The 12,670-nt window shown below is 44.1% G+C and overlaps 1 protein-coding gene across 1 annotated transcript in view; it reads left to right on the forward strand.

Moving 5' to 3' along the window:
• The first annotated feature begins 469 nt into the window (after positions 1 to 469).
• Positions 470 to 12,670, forward strand: part of LHCGR (luteinizing hormone/choriogonadotropin receptor) — a 132,633-nt gene continuing 120,432 nt past the window's right edge. The window contains exon 1 of the mRNA XM_066595521.1: positions 470 to 814. Coding sequence (XP_066451618.1) covers positions 657 to 814 — 158 coding nt within the window. The 5' untranslated portion in view covers positions 470 to 656. The remainder of the gene's footprint in view (positions 815 to 12,670) is intronic.

Consider the following 12,670-nt stretch of genomic DNA (forward strand, 5'->3'; position numbering starts at 1 on the left):
AACTCTACAGAAAAGACAGATAAATTACAGACCCACAAGTTCCAAGCGTGAACAAACAAGAGTGCAAATAAACAATATTAAAGGCTAATTGTGAGGACCAGCCATTAGTTTGTATTTAGCAGTATCAACAGGATATCTCTTCTTTCCTGGTTGGGAATACCTATACAGAACATCCTATGGGCATTGTATAATCCGGCTAAAGAATAGTAGGAGTAACAGAGTTCACAAGTACTCCATCTTACAAAGTCAAAGAGGACAATCAGTCGTCTTCTCTTCTTCTGATCAGCAAACACCTAAAAAGAGAGAAACAAGAGTTAACTAAACTCCCCATCCAGCCTAATAGAGCAAGAATAAATCAGTGCACTTCCCTGGGGATAGTTGTGGGTGACAGGGGGTGCACTTATTTCTGCAAACTTGTTTGATTTGGGAGTGAAATTTAAATTGTCCAAAGTTAAAGACAGGAGGAGCCCTGACAGCGACTCACGGTTAGTCAGTGTAAATGCAGCCTAAAAATAGGAACACGTTGCCTGCATGGAATACAAAGTGTTCCATCTCCTGGCTGTAATTCACTCCAAAGCCAAAAAGTTAAGGAGATGACAAAAGACAAAATGGAATTAAAATAACATTGCTACTAATCTCCTAAGGACAATTTCACCATGGAGACTCTGAATTTCTATTACCTCATGCTGTATTTGACTTACCTGAATCCAGTCTGCTCAATTTTGACTGATGCCTGCAAGCTTTGTAACTGCAGTCGGGTGGGTCTATTGTGTCCGGCTCAAGCAACGGCGTACAGATCACCTGGTTTAGAACTGTAAGTATCATCTGTAATGTTTTAGGACAGTTTCATGGATTTAGGAAGCATAGCTGCTGTAGATCTCATAAAAGTCTGTGAAGCTGGGTAAAGTTTGCTTTTTCTTGCATTACTCTTTGTTTGTTTTTTGTTTGCTACAATGTATATACAACATGTTTGTATTGTTAGTATTATGGATACTTTCCACTTTTTAGAGTGATTTTGCTACATAGAAAAGTCTGTAAGCAGATGGGCATTTTAGATACAACTTCTACAACTACAAAGTTGCAACTATACATTGTATCTATAGTATCATCTGAATGGTGAGTGTTGGTGTTGTGAGCTATACCAATGCTTTCCATTGATGAGAAGTATAGGTGAAATGTGCTACAAATGTAGATAGAAGTCCTAGGTTAGCATCAAGCCATGTTATGTCCTAAGGGCGTACATGGTGTACTTTTAATGTACATGATCATAGGCTTGGCAGTACTATGGCGTAATTTATTTGAGCGATACCTGGCTTTGAAACACTTACTAGATTAATGATCGGAATTAGACTATTCTGAGTCTATAAAGATTATTATTCTAATGGCTGTTAATGTGGTTGAGCTTCCTGTACAAGGTAGTAGGAATACTCAGCACTGCATTGAATATATTGTTACTATTACTACTACTATCATTGACATTACTAGATGATTTGGGGGTTGCTTTTTTTTTTTTTTAATATTAAAATGCGAAAAGTTTTTTTATGTTGTCTATGTAAATAATTAGTAGTGAAGTTAAAGGGAACCTGTCCTCACTGTGAGTAGCATAAACTAAGTTATGGTGCTTATAGTTGAGGTGGTGCAGAGACCAAGGAGCCTGTTTGCATACTCACCCATTTCTGCGGTGTCCCCCACACAGCAAGCTTGACTCTTTTCAGAAGAAAGTACACGCACATTCCCATTTTTTAATATGGCAGTGTGCATGTGCAGCCTTCTGAAAAGCTGGTGTACATGCTGACTTTGCTGGGGATATTGCTGAAATGGAGGACCGGGTGAGTATGTAAAGAGGCACCCGGACTCCACCTCGCCTAAACTATAAGTAGCATAAGTTGGTCTATGATGCTTAAAGTTATTGACAAGTTCCCTTTAACATGTCACAATATGAGGGGGGCTTTAGATAAGCGTATGAGCGAATATGCTTGCCTTAGCACAACATATTTGCGCAGTGAGTAAGGTTAATTTGCACGCGTGTCTGAGCATAGTAATGTACGTTTTTGTGCATGCAGGGCATGTTCATATGCATGTGCAACACACTCCCACCCTAATTTAAAAGGCTATTTAGCCTAATGAGCGTATTGCGCATGTCGTCGTGTGGTGTGCCACCTCACATAGGCTTCTATGGGTCCTATTTTGTTTGCACACAAATGAAATGCATGCAAAAAAAATGGTTAATGAGAACTATCCCATTGACATCAAAGAGTTCTATTCTCTGTATATTGCATACGCTAATTGCACATGCATAATGTGCTGTGCAAATATGTTCCTCCAAAGCTTCCCTAAAGCTACATACAGTAGAGATCAAGTATTGATTACAACGGTGATTACTCTTAATTTTGTACAATGTTACAAATAAGCTAACTGGAGGAAGTCATAGGATGAGTCTAACCCATTATATCTATATGTAGGTGGAGGTTACTGACAAGCTAAGGTGAAGTTGTTGGGCTTGTTCACACTGGGTCTTTAAGCTTCTGCTGTTTGGCTACTTTTTGGCGCTGAATAATGGTAAAACCAGAAGTGCCAGATCCAGCACATGCCAGTCTCGAATGCCACCGGGCGGACCCCATTTACTATAATGGGCTCCTTTCGGATTCTGTTATGATCCCTGTCATTTTGTCGAACAAAGTAGTATTTCATGTAGCACTATTACGTTTTGGATTCTAACGGAAATTTGCGACGGGGACCCCAAATGGAACTTCAGATGCAGATGTGAACAATCTTAGGGACATTTCATCTACAATACTTTGTTATTGATCATTTTTTTTATTTGTACATAACTGTAATCGTTATACAGAAGTTTATATATTTAGTAACATAACTTTGTTGTTAGCAAATCTGTGCTGCTTTCAGATAGCTGAAGTACTATATGTTGTGTTAGGCTTGGTTCACATCTGCGCTGGAGGCTCCGTTCTGAGCGCCAGCATAAAATGCCAAAGACAATAGTGTGGAATGCTGCACTATTTCATCCAGGAATACACTAGGCAACATGCCACGGTCGGACGAACCTCAATATAATCAATGTGGTCCGCCGGGTGCAGCATTTACTATTTTTTTCCTTGTCCAGCTCCAAGTATGGCGCCGAACAATGGAGACCCCGAGTGCTACTGTGAAGCAAAGCTTGAAAGCAGATTTGGCACAGAATGCCAGATGAACTAGTACAGCATGCTGCACTATTTCATCTACAAAAATGCTGGGCGACGTGTTGGAAGCTGGGTGAACCCCAATATAATCAACAAGGTCCATCCAGTCCAGTCTGTGTCTGGCATATGTCGGATCTAGCGCCTACAATATTTCCCTTGTTCAGCTTCTAGGCTGGAGCCAAACAATGGAAGCCCAAAGCACTAGTGCAAACAAAACCTTAGCAGCAGATCTGGCAGAAAAAATAGAAGAATTTTTTACTGCATTTACCGCATCATGCTGCATTATTTCATTCAGAAAAATGTGCATCGGGATGGTGAAAGCCCTACTGATGCCGCTTATCCAAGTTAAGAAAGCATAGGGGTGAAGCACCTTCACCTATAGAACTGATTTGAGTTTTTAGGAGATAGGGTGAGGTGCTGCCTGTCCAACAATGCAAACTGTATAGCACAGAGCGTAACGTATAGGCTCTAAGGGAATGTGTGTGTATATATATATATATATATATATATATATAACCAATATGTATAATCATTATGACAGTAGACATGATTAGCGTTTAAATCCTAATAATTGATAAACCTGCAGGGCTCAGTGAGAATGCCTAAAAGAAAAATAGACACTCCTAAAGGAATGCATGAATATAGTGTTGCAGAATAAATATATTATATGAATATAAATGAATACTACAAGCGAAATATACACCCATTATCAGACTCCTGAGGGGCCTTTGGTGCGCAAATGCACACTAGAATAGAGCATGCTGCATCTTCTTTTGCGCGTGCAGAATGCATGCACAAAAACACGTATGAGAGTGAACCTATTGAAGTCAAATAAGCAAGCAAATATGTCTGTTTGAATCTGCCCTGTGGGAGGCTTCATACGGGCATATTTGCACACGTATTGGTATGCGCAATAAGCAGAGAATAAAACCCATTGATTTCAATGGGTTCATTCTCATTTCCTTTTTTGCATGCGCATTTCCTGCGGGCACAAAAAAAATAGGACCTGCTCCATTTTTGTGCACATTTGCACACCAAGGCTCACCATAAAAGTCTATAGGGGGTGCACAAATGTGCACACAGATGCGCAATACACTGTGCAATTCCATGAAGAACACATCCAGATGTCATTTGATGTCATCTGAATCGGGGCGTGTTCATCTGCCACACGCAAATGATCATGCCTTGTGTGCACTATAAATACAGCAAGATTGCGCCGATATGCACGTAAAAAGACTCATTTGTAATGCAAATACTTTGCCGGAGTGGAGCGCAAAAGTGCATACACCCGTCTAAAGCTGCCCTTAAAACTTTCTCATCATTGTAATGGTTTACGTTTTCCTGTTACGTCATCAGAGCAGGAAAATTGAAAGGCCTTTTCTTCTCTAGATGAAAATAAATAGCGCTGAACTAGCCCTATGACTTTAATGGCATTTGGCGCATCAGTTTGAATACCATTTGCTAAGGTGACCAGATTTTTCCAGGATCAAAGCGGGACAAGGGGTGTGGTCAGGGGGTGGGTCTTCTTCCTAGCAGCCTGTAGTAGCCTCATCTGACCAGTGGTGCCGCACCAGAGCTGGGAACCGGAAGCCGGGGAGCGCTGGCAGCGGGAAGCCTTTGGAGGAGGTGAGGGGAGCGCCACATAGTATCAATTTAGCTGTGGATAAACGACTGATTTTCAGTCAAAATCTGCACCAATAGTACTGATTTAGACTGTTTTTTGGATGCAGAAAGGGCAGTGAAAATTTCTGTTGCGGTTATTCAGCGGCATTTCTGCCATGTGTAAACCTACCCTAAGTCAGCTTGAAGTATGCTGCCATGTGCAGAATGGCCTTAGTAGCAATAGTGTCCTCCACAGTGGCCTCAGTAATAATAGTGACCTCACAGTGGCCTCAGTAGTAATAGTGTTCCCTATATCAGCCCCGGTAGAGATTGTGTCCCCTATATTGGCCTTAGTAGTAATAGTGACCCCCATAGTGGCCTCAGTAGTAATAGTGTCCCTTATACTGACCCTAACAATAATAGTGTCTCCTATATTGGCCCCAGTAACAATAATAACCCCAACAGTGGCCTCAGTAGTAATAGTGACCCCCCCCCACAGTAGCCTCAGTAATACTATTACTACTGAAGCTGATATAGGAGACACTATTACTAATAGTGTCCCCTGTACAACCCCAGTAGTAACAGTGACCTCCACAGTAGCCCCAGTAGTAATAAAGCCCCCCCAAGACTGATATACTTACCTCCTTCTTGTCTTCAGAGCATGGCTGCTCCTTTGCTCCGTGCTGCTGCGGGATGCACACACTGATGGAAGTGTGTGTACCTGGACGCCTCCTCCCCTATCCTCTCCTCCTGCAAAACCAATGAGGGGAGATCAGGGGAGGAGGATCCCTGATGCACAGACTAACGTCAGTGTGTGCATCTCGCAGGATGACCTTCATGGTGACCTATGTCCCCAAATCAGGACAAAAGCTGGACAGGCATCCCGAATGCGGGACACATGGCTGTCCCACTTGGGACCCTGGGGAAAGTGGGACACAGGGTTTTAAAATGGTACTTTCCCGTCTATATCGGGACATCTGGTCATCTTACATATGCTTAACTGCGTGGGACACAAAAACCTTGCATGCAATGTACTTATGTTTGGTTCTAAACGCTGGTCTGGTGCAAAAAGTGCACCAAAATGGCATCTGTTGTATCCGGCTCCTCTGTTATGGTTGCTGCTGTTTATTTGATACTCTGTTGTCTCAATGACTTGCAAGCTACTGTGACTTTAAACAGGAGAGGGAATGAAGATCAGCTCTCTGAGTAGCAACAGGAAGTAGTCTGTGCAGCTGTGTTGCAGTGTGGGGAGCAACAGATAGTCCTCTGTGTCTGTGCAGCTAAGCTGCAAGGTGGGGAGCTTCGGATGCTCCCCTGAGTCTGTGCAGCTATGCTGTGGAGTGAGGAGCAGGGGATACTCCCTTGTGTTAGAGAAACTGTGGTGCATGAAATCCTCAATGGGACAGACATTTGTTTTGGATAAGGACTGAGCTGAATATCCCACAACGTTGATGTGATACAGAGCTGCCAGAAACTATATTACTGGTGACCGGGTAAAGATTATGGAGAAACCCATTACACATGGAGAAAAGAGAACTTTTGATTGAAACCCTGCTTACCCGGTATGGATTTTGAGAAGCCCGATATACGGATATTGGACTTTAATGCCACTAACGTGGATCCTCTGTAATAACAGACTGGTACATGGTTGTGAGTCACCCCAGAATGGGACTTAGGCCTCGTGCACACGGCACGCGTGGATTCCGCATGCGGATTTCCACCGTGGATAATCTGCGAGTCATTGCAGAAAGTAATTTAAAATGCTTGTGGGCAATCGTGGATTCAATGTTTTTTCCATGCAGATGTATGCAGATGCACAGTGGATCGTCCACGTGCAAAAAAAAATACAAGCCTAATGGTGCCTTTTCCACCTCCCTGCCTGGTCTCCAAGCAACCTTAGAAGTATCCGCCTACAAATCTGCAATGCATCCGCAATGTAATTGATCAAACGCTTCCATAGAGATCAATGAAGCCCGTCCGCGCGGAATCCGTGCTAGAATGGAGCATGCTGTAATTTATTTTCTGCTTTCGGAATCCACAAATCAATTCTGCATGTGTGTGTGAAGCAGAGGATGCTCCATACTTTCCTATGCGCGGCTTGAACAGCCTATCTTCCGTGCCCGTGTCAATCGCAGATTCCGCAATTCAAATCCGCCCGTGCGCATGAGGCCTAATGCTGTTTATCTGTTTTATTTTTTATGTCTCATTAAAGTTTATTACTGAAAGCAGATGTGTCGGCTTTCGCACCCTATGTGAGCTATCCCTGGAACCTCCGTGCTACCAATGTGGTGACCAGATGACCATTCGGGACCTGAGGCCTGAACTGAGGAGTTGGTAGGGTAGAGTTGTTACTTGTCACGGTGGCTCTGACCAGACCCCTCCCCAGAGGTACGCACAGCACCTCGGCCCAAGTACTGCTAGGCCTCTTCTGGACACCTCTGGGACAGAGATGGCCTATAAACATGCGGTGGACTGTAAATAGGTCTAGTGTAACGCCACCGTTCCTTACTCACCAGAATGACCTTCGGCGGAGAAATAAAGGAAGTCCACGCACACAATTAACTTTTAGTACTTCAGTCCTGGAAATGGTCCGGGCCTGGCAAAACTTTACTTGCAGCTTGACAGATTACAGCTTAATTACACACCGATGCAGGCAATACAGTAAACTTGAGGTAAGGGAGGAAACTCGGGATATCGATCCTGCAGTCCACGCTATCTGCCAGGTACTGTTCCTAGAAGGGTTACTCTCCAGAGGAGGACGGGGTAGGATCTCTCCACAGACACTCACTTGACTCAGACTTGGATCTCTGCATGGCAGACTCACCACTGCTCTCTCTCTCTCTTTGGTAGTGCGCTCCAGAGGACTGGTGCTGCTCTGGAGAAGTCTTGGAGGCGGGAATGAGAAGTTCGAATTAGAGGGGTGCGCAGTCTAGTTTCATTAGCAGAACGGAGAGCACGGGCCGGGTGATGGATTGAGATGAGAGAGGCAATAGAGGGTGGCGCTGCACTGTGGAGGGCTTTATGGATGAAGGTAGTGAGTGTAAATTGAATTCTGTATTTAACGGACAGCCAGTGCAGTGACCGGCACAGGGCAGAGGCATCTGAGTAGCGTCTGGACATGAAGATGAGCCTGGCTGCTGTATTCAGAATGGATTGGAGAGGGTAGAGTCTGGTGCAGGGGAAGCCGATCAGCAACGAGTTGCAATAATCGAGCTGAGAGTGAATGAGGGCAACAATAAGCATTTTTAGCGTGTCTTGAGGGTTGAAGGTACCCCCCTGTGGCTGGCACACCAAGCCACTCTCTACCATAGAAGATGAGGTATTCTTGTTTCTTGACACCACCGGAAGTACTGGTGAAGTCAGCAGTGAACGGCATGGGCTGCGCTCCTTTTTACCGGGCCATTGGTGAGTCTCCCTGCCAGCATTCTTCTCACACCTCCCTTCACATTCGGTGTTCTGGCATGGAGGAAGAAAAGAGCCAGCGGTCCCCGGATGTGCTCGGTGGCCATGGATTTAGGTGCCAACTGGCACTCGGCACATATCAGTGCTGCAGTGCAACATGTGAGCGGTGCTGAGCGGCTGCGGAGGAGTTGTTCGGCAGTGGGGACGGGGTCTATGTTCATTGCTTTTACCCTGGCCTGGAGGGTTAGGGTTAGGGATTAGTATTCGTGTCTGGAACACCAATCCCTAACCATAACCCTCCAGGGCACGCTAACAACTTTCCAGACTCTGCTCCTAGGACCTTCTTAAATCTAGCCAATCGGTAGCTAGGGGTGTGACAGGGGCATTCCTCTGTCAAACCCCTAGCTTCTGGTGGTGACAATATACAAGAATACTAGAAATTGATGGACTGCCTGAAGAAGACCACACCTTGCTCTCAAATACTCATACTTAAGCTGGGTTCACACAGGAAGGGATTGCCACGGAATTTTCGTGTGGAATGTCCGTACGGCAATTATGCCCGCAACTCCAAATCCTGGAATTAATCAGCAAAGTGGACGAGATTTTGCAAAAATCTCGTCTACATGCTGCGGCCCAGTCGCACTAAAACTGGCATGCCGCGTGGGAAACAAAGCACGGCATGTCAATTCTTTTTTCATTTCAGCAGCAGTCTCTCCTTTCTATGGGGAGAGATGGCCGCAGCGGAGATACAGGCGGAAAAGCGAAAATCTTGCGTTTTTTTGGTGCAGCCAAATCACGAGATTTCCATCCCATGAGGACCATGCCTTATAGTGTCTAGCATACCACATGACAGGACATCAATTGATACTTTTCCAGACATATCCCAGTCACATTCAGACATTAACCCTCTCATATGCTGCAGCTATCCAATACACAAAACAAGAGACTAGACAGTTTGCACAGTGGAGCCACATAAAAGACATGACATGTATGACCTTTATGGAGGGGCCAGAAATATGGACTTCGGGCCACTACACCAACACCATTCTAGATCACTGGGAAAGCCCTCAGTCAGATACCAGGTTGCCCTCACACCAGATGAAAACTCTGGCCAGACACAATTGATAAATGAGAACTCAGGCTAACGAGGCAATGGTATACAGTATCTAGTAGTGGAAAGTTCATGCAATCTGTTCTATGTTAACTGTGAAGGATACTCAGCAATTAGCAAGTTTATGTCAAGCTATAATCCAACAGGAAATAGCTGGAAACATCTTCAGGAGCCTCGTACAGCAGTCTGTAATCCAAGTTCCTCATGAAGTCATTGATTTACTTACTTCTAATGTCAGCATGTGCCAAAGTGCTGGGGAGACACAGAAACTGAGCTAATGAGCAAACGAGTCGTAATGAGTTTATTTTCAGTGTAAAGGGGAAATGAAAGAACAAACATTGTAGAATTTGTCATATTTCTACTTTTTGGTGTCCCCAAAGACTTGCACTTTCTTTCCAGAATCTATAGCTTTCCTCTGAGATATCCAATCTTTGATGGAAAATTTGTTAATACAACTGTATATATGTATATCTATCTAGACAGATAGATATAGATATACATGCTGAATGGCTGCTTTATTACAGACGCCAGACCTTGGCTGCCTTTAGGGTGGCTTTCCACGAACATATTTGCGCGCGCTTTTGTAGGTGCAATATGCAGAGAATAGAACCTATTGATTTCAGTGGACTCATTCTCATTTACGTTTTTGCGGGCGCATTTAGCATATGCGGAAAAACACACAGCATGCTCTTAGTGCGCACTTAATACCCACGCAACTTCGCAGGAAAAGAACACATTGGGAACTAATTAGGCTAAATTGCCATTCAACGCGGAACTTGACTGTGTACCACACCCAAGGGAAATGGCCAGGTTGGTGCAAAAAGCACAGCAATATGCTTAAAAGAGCGTGAAAAAGTGTGACGTTCACGACGCAAATATGTCGCATTAATGCATGCGTTTTTGCACATATATGGGAAGCCGTCCTTAGAGCTTTCCTGTATGAAAATTAGACCCTTGACCTGGGAGTGCAGCATAAATTCAAGTGACAAGTTTTCCGTAGATCGGTTTTAGTGCAAATTCACATTAGATGGGAAAATCCAACAATCCGAGTGACTTCCAACAAGGCGGGGTCATCAGTGCTGACTCCTTCCTGTCTACTGTTCAGAACATGTCCGTGCCCTTATCTAATTTGCAGCAACTGCAAGAAGCTTCCTGTGCACATTGGCCAGTATTCCTGTAGAGCGATTTCAACATCTATTAAGAGCTATACCATGATGAATTGCTGCAGTTCTAAAGACCGAAGGAAGTCCAATTCACAACTAGATGGGGATTTCTAATAATGTGCCCCGTTCAATGTAGAACTGGATGTGCTAAGAATACCCCCTTCTCTCTCGTTTGCCTAGTTGAATTTGTTGAAAAATAATCTCACAGTTTATCCAGAAGATGTTGTGCAGTATAGTAACATACACTTTTTGTCAAAAAAAAAAAATCTGGCCCCTAGAAGGAGTTTTCGTTTTAAAACCGGGCATGCAGTTACATCTCAGGCAGATATGCAAATGAGTAGAGTTGTGGTGATTAGATGAACAGTCTTGCCACCTGAGGCTCTAAAAGGGGTTCCAGCCTTAGCCTATAAAAAGGCTCTCAGAAGCTCCTTGTGTGTAGTGACCTCTTTTTCCGCTTGTGTAGAGCTTGTTGACCACTAGATGCCCCTGCGATGCAGAGAAGAAATATTGTCCAGTTAAGAGAGTCTGGGAGGGGGCGCAATATTGGAATGAGAGAAGCTGTATGATCGTATTGATGAACTGCCCGCCACCTGGATTGTTCTGACCAAACTGTTAGGAAGTGTTGGGACCTGTGGATGTGTGAGCACGCACAAGGCGACCAGGCTCAGGATGCCTTTGACAGACCGCCAGTAGAGAGGATCATCTGACAAGCATGGGCAGCTCCCACTGTTTCATTGTCCACCATCGACATACAGGTGGCACCATCATTATAGGACCCTTTGTCTGTTGGAACCATTTCCAGGTGCTTGGTTGAAGGACATTTGGTCTCACAGTGTCCATTATGTGTACGGCATTTGACAACGTTCCAACATTGGCTCTGTAAGCAGTTACGTTGTGAACAACAAAACTGTAATGCTATAGAGTAGAACCAGGTTGTCTTCAGCAATTAATCCAGGTTTAGTTTGGGCACTGATGATGGCAATGTTCCGTGTCTGGAAACCTAGGGGTGAGCACCTCAATACTGTCTTAGCTGTGGAGAAGCATACTGGACAGGAGAATAATGCACGCAGCAAGGGTTTTACAGGAATACCTCTACAACATTGTCACACTTCCGCGGCTGTCCAGTTGTCAGATTTATCGCCAATAGAACATGTATAGGAGATTCTGAGATGCCCACTTTGACAGCCTATGATTTTCCATGATCTAGAGGCTCAGTTACAGCAACTGTGGACCGATATGCCGCAGGATACTGTATGGAACTTGTATGGCTCGATGCCTGCCCATATCACATCTTGTATGCAAGCTAGAGGCGGTACAACAGGGTACTAGAGCCTCCATGCCGCACATATCACATCTTGTATCCAAGCTAGAGTTGGTATAACAGGGTACTAGAGCCTCCATGCCACCCATATCACATCTTGTATCCAAGCTAGAGGTGGTATAACAGAGTACTAGAACCTCCAAGCCTCCATGCCTACCTGTATCACATCTTGTATCCAAGCTACAGGCAGTCCAAGAGGGTAGTAGAGCCTCCATGCCTGCCCATATCACATCTTGTATCCAAGCTAGAGGCGGTGTAACAGGGTACTAGAGCCTCCCTATAAGTGTTAGGTTTTCCGCAAAAAAATATCCATTTGCTCTGATCACTTACATCAATGTTACAATCACACATAGAAAGTTTCATTTGATTCTGACAACTCCTTCTAGGGGCTTGATTTTTTTTTTGACAATAAGTGTACATAGAGGAAGAGGAACCCTGTAGAAAAGATAAAAATGAGATTATTTTCAGGTATTTCTTAACATCACCGCTTTCCTAACCACCTGAGACAAGGAATCCTATTTCCCCATCCCTTTTATCCACTTCCTTTTCCTTGTCTGCTTCTATTCTAGAACTTGTGGACCCCACAGCTCTACAGGTTCTCATTGGAAATGAGGCCAACCACGGAATTGGAAGCATTGGCTGCCTTTACAGCCTTCGTAAAGCTGGCATCTCTGGATAGAAAATGTTGGAGTTGTAAGCTTTTCATAGAAATGTTACCGCTGTTGGACGTGCTAAGAGATACATTTAGAAGACTATTTTGACCTGAGATTTCTAAGCAGAACAAGAGTGTACAATTCAGTTTTCACATATTTCCATTACTGGACAAAAGGTAATATCAGTTCTGGACGGCATTCTATCTTGGCAGATAGGATTGTGT

The sequence above is a fragment of the Eleutherodactylus coqui genome, chromosome 3, assembly GCF_035609145.1.
Source record: "Eleutherodactylus coqui strain aEleCoq1 chromosome 3, aEleCoq1.hap1, whole genome shotgun sequence".
Taxonomy (NCBI): Eukaryota; Metazoa; Chordata; class Amphibia; order Anura; family Eleutherodactylidae; genus Eleutherodactylus; species Eleutherodactylus coqui.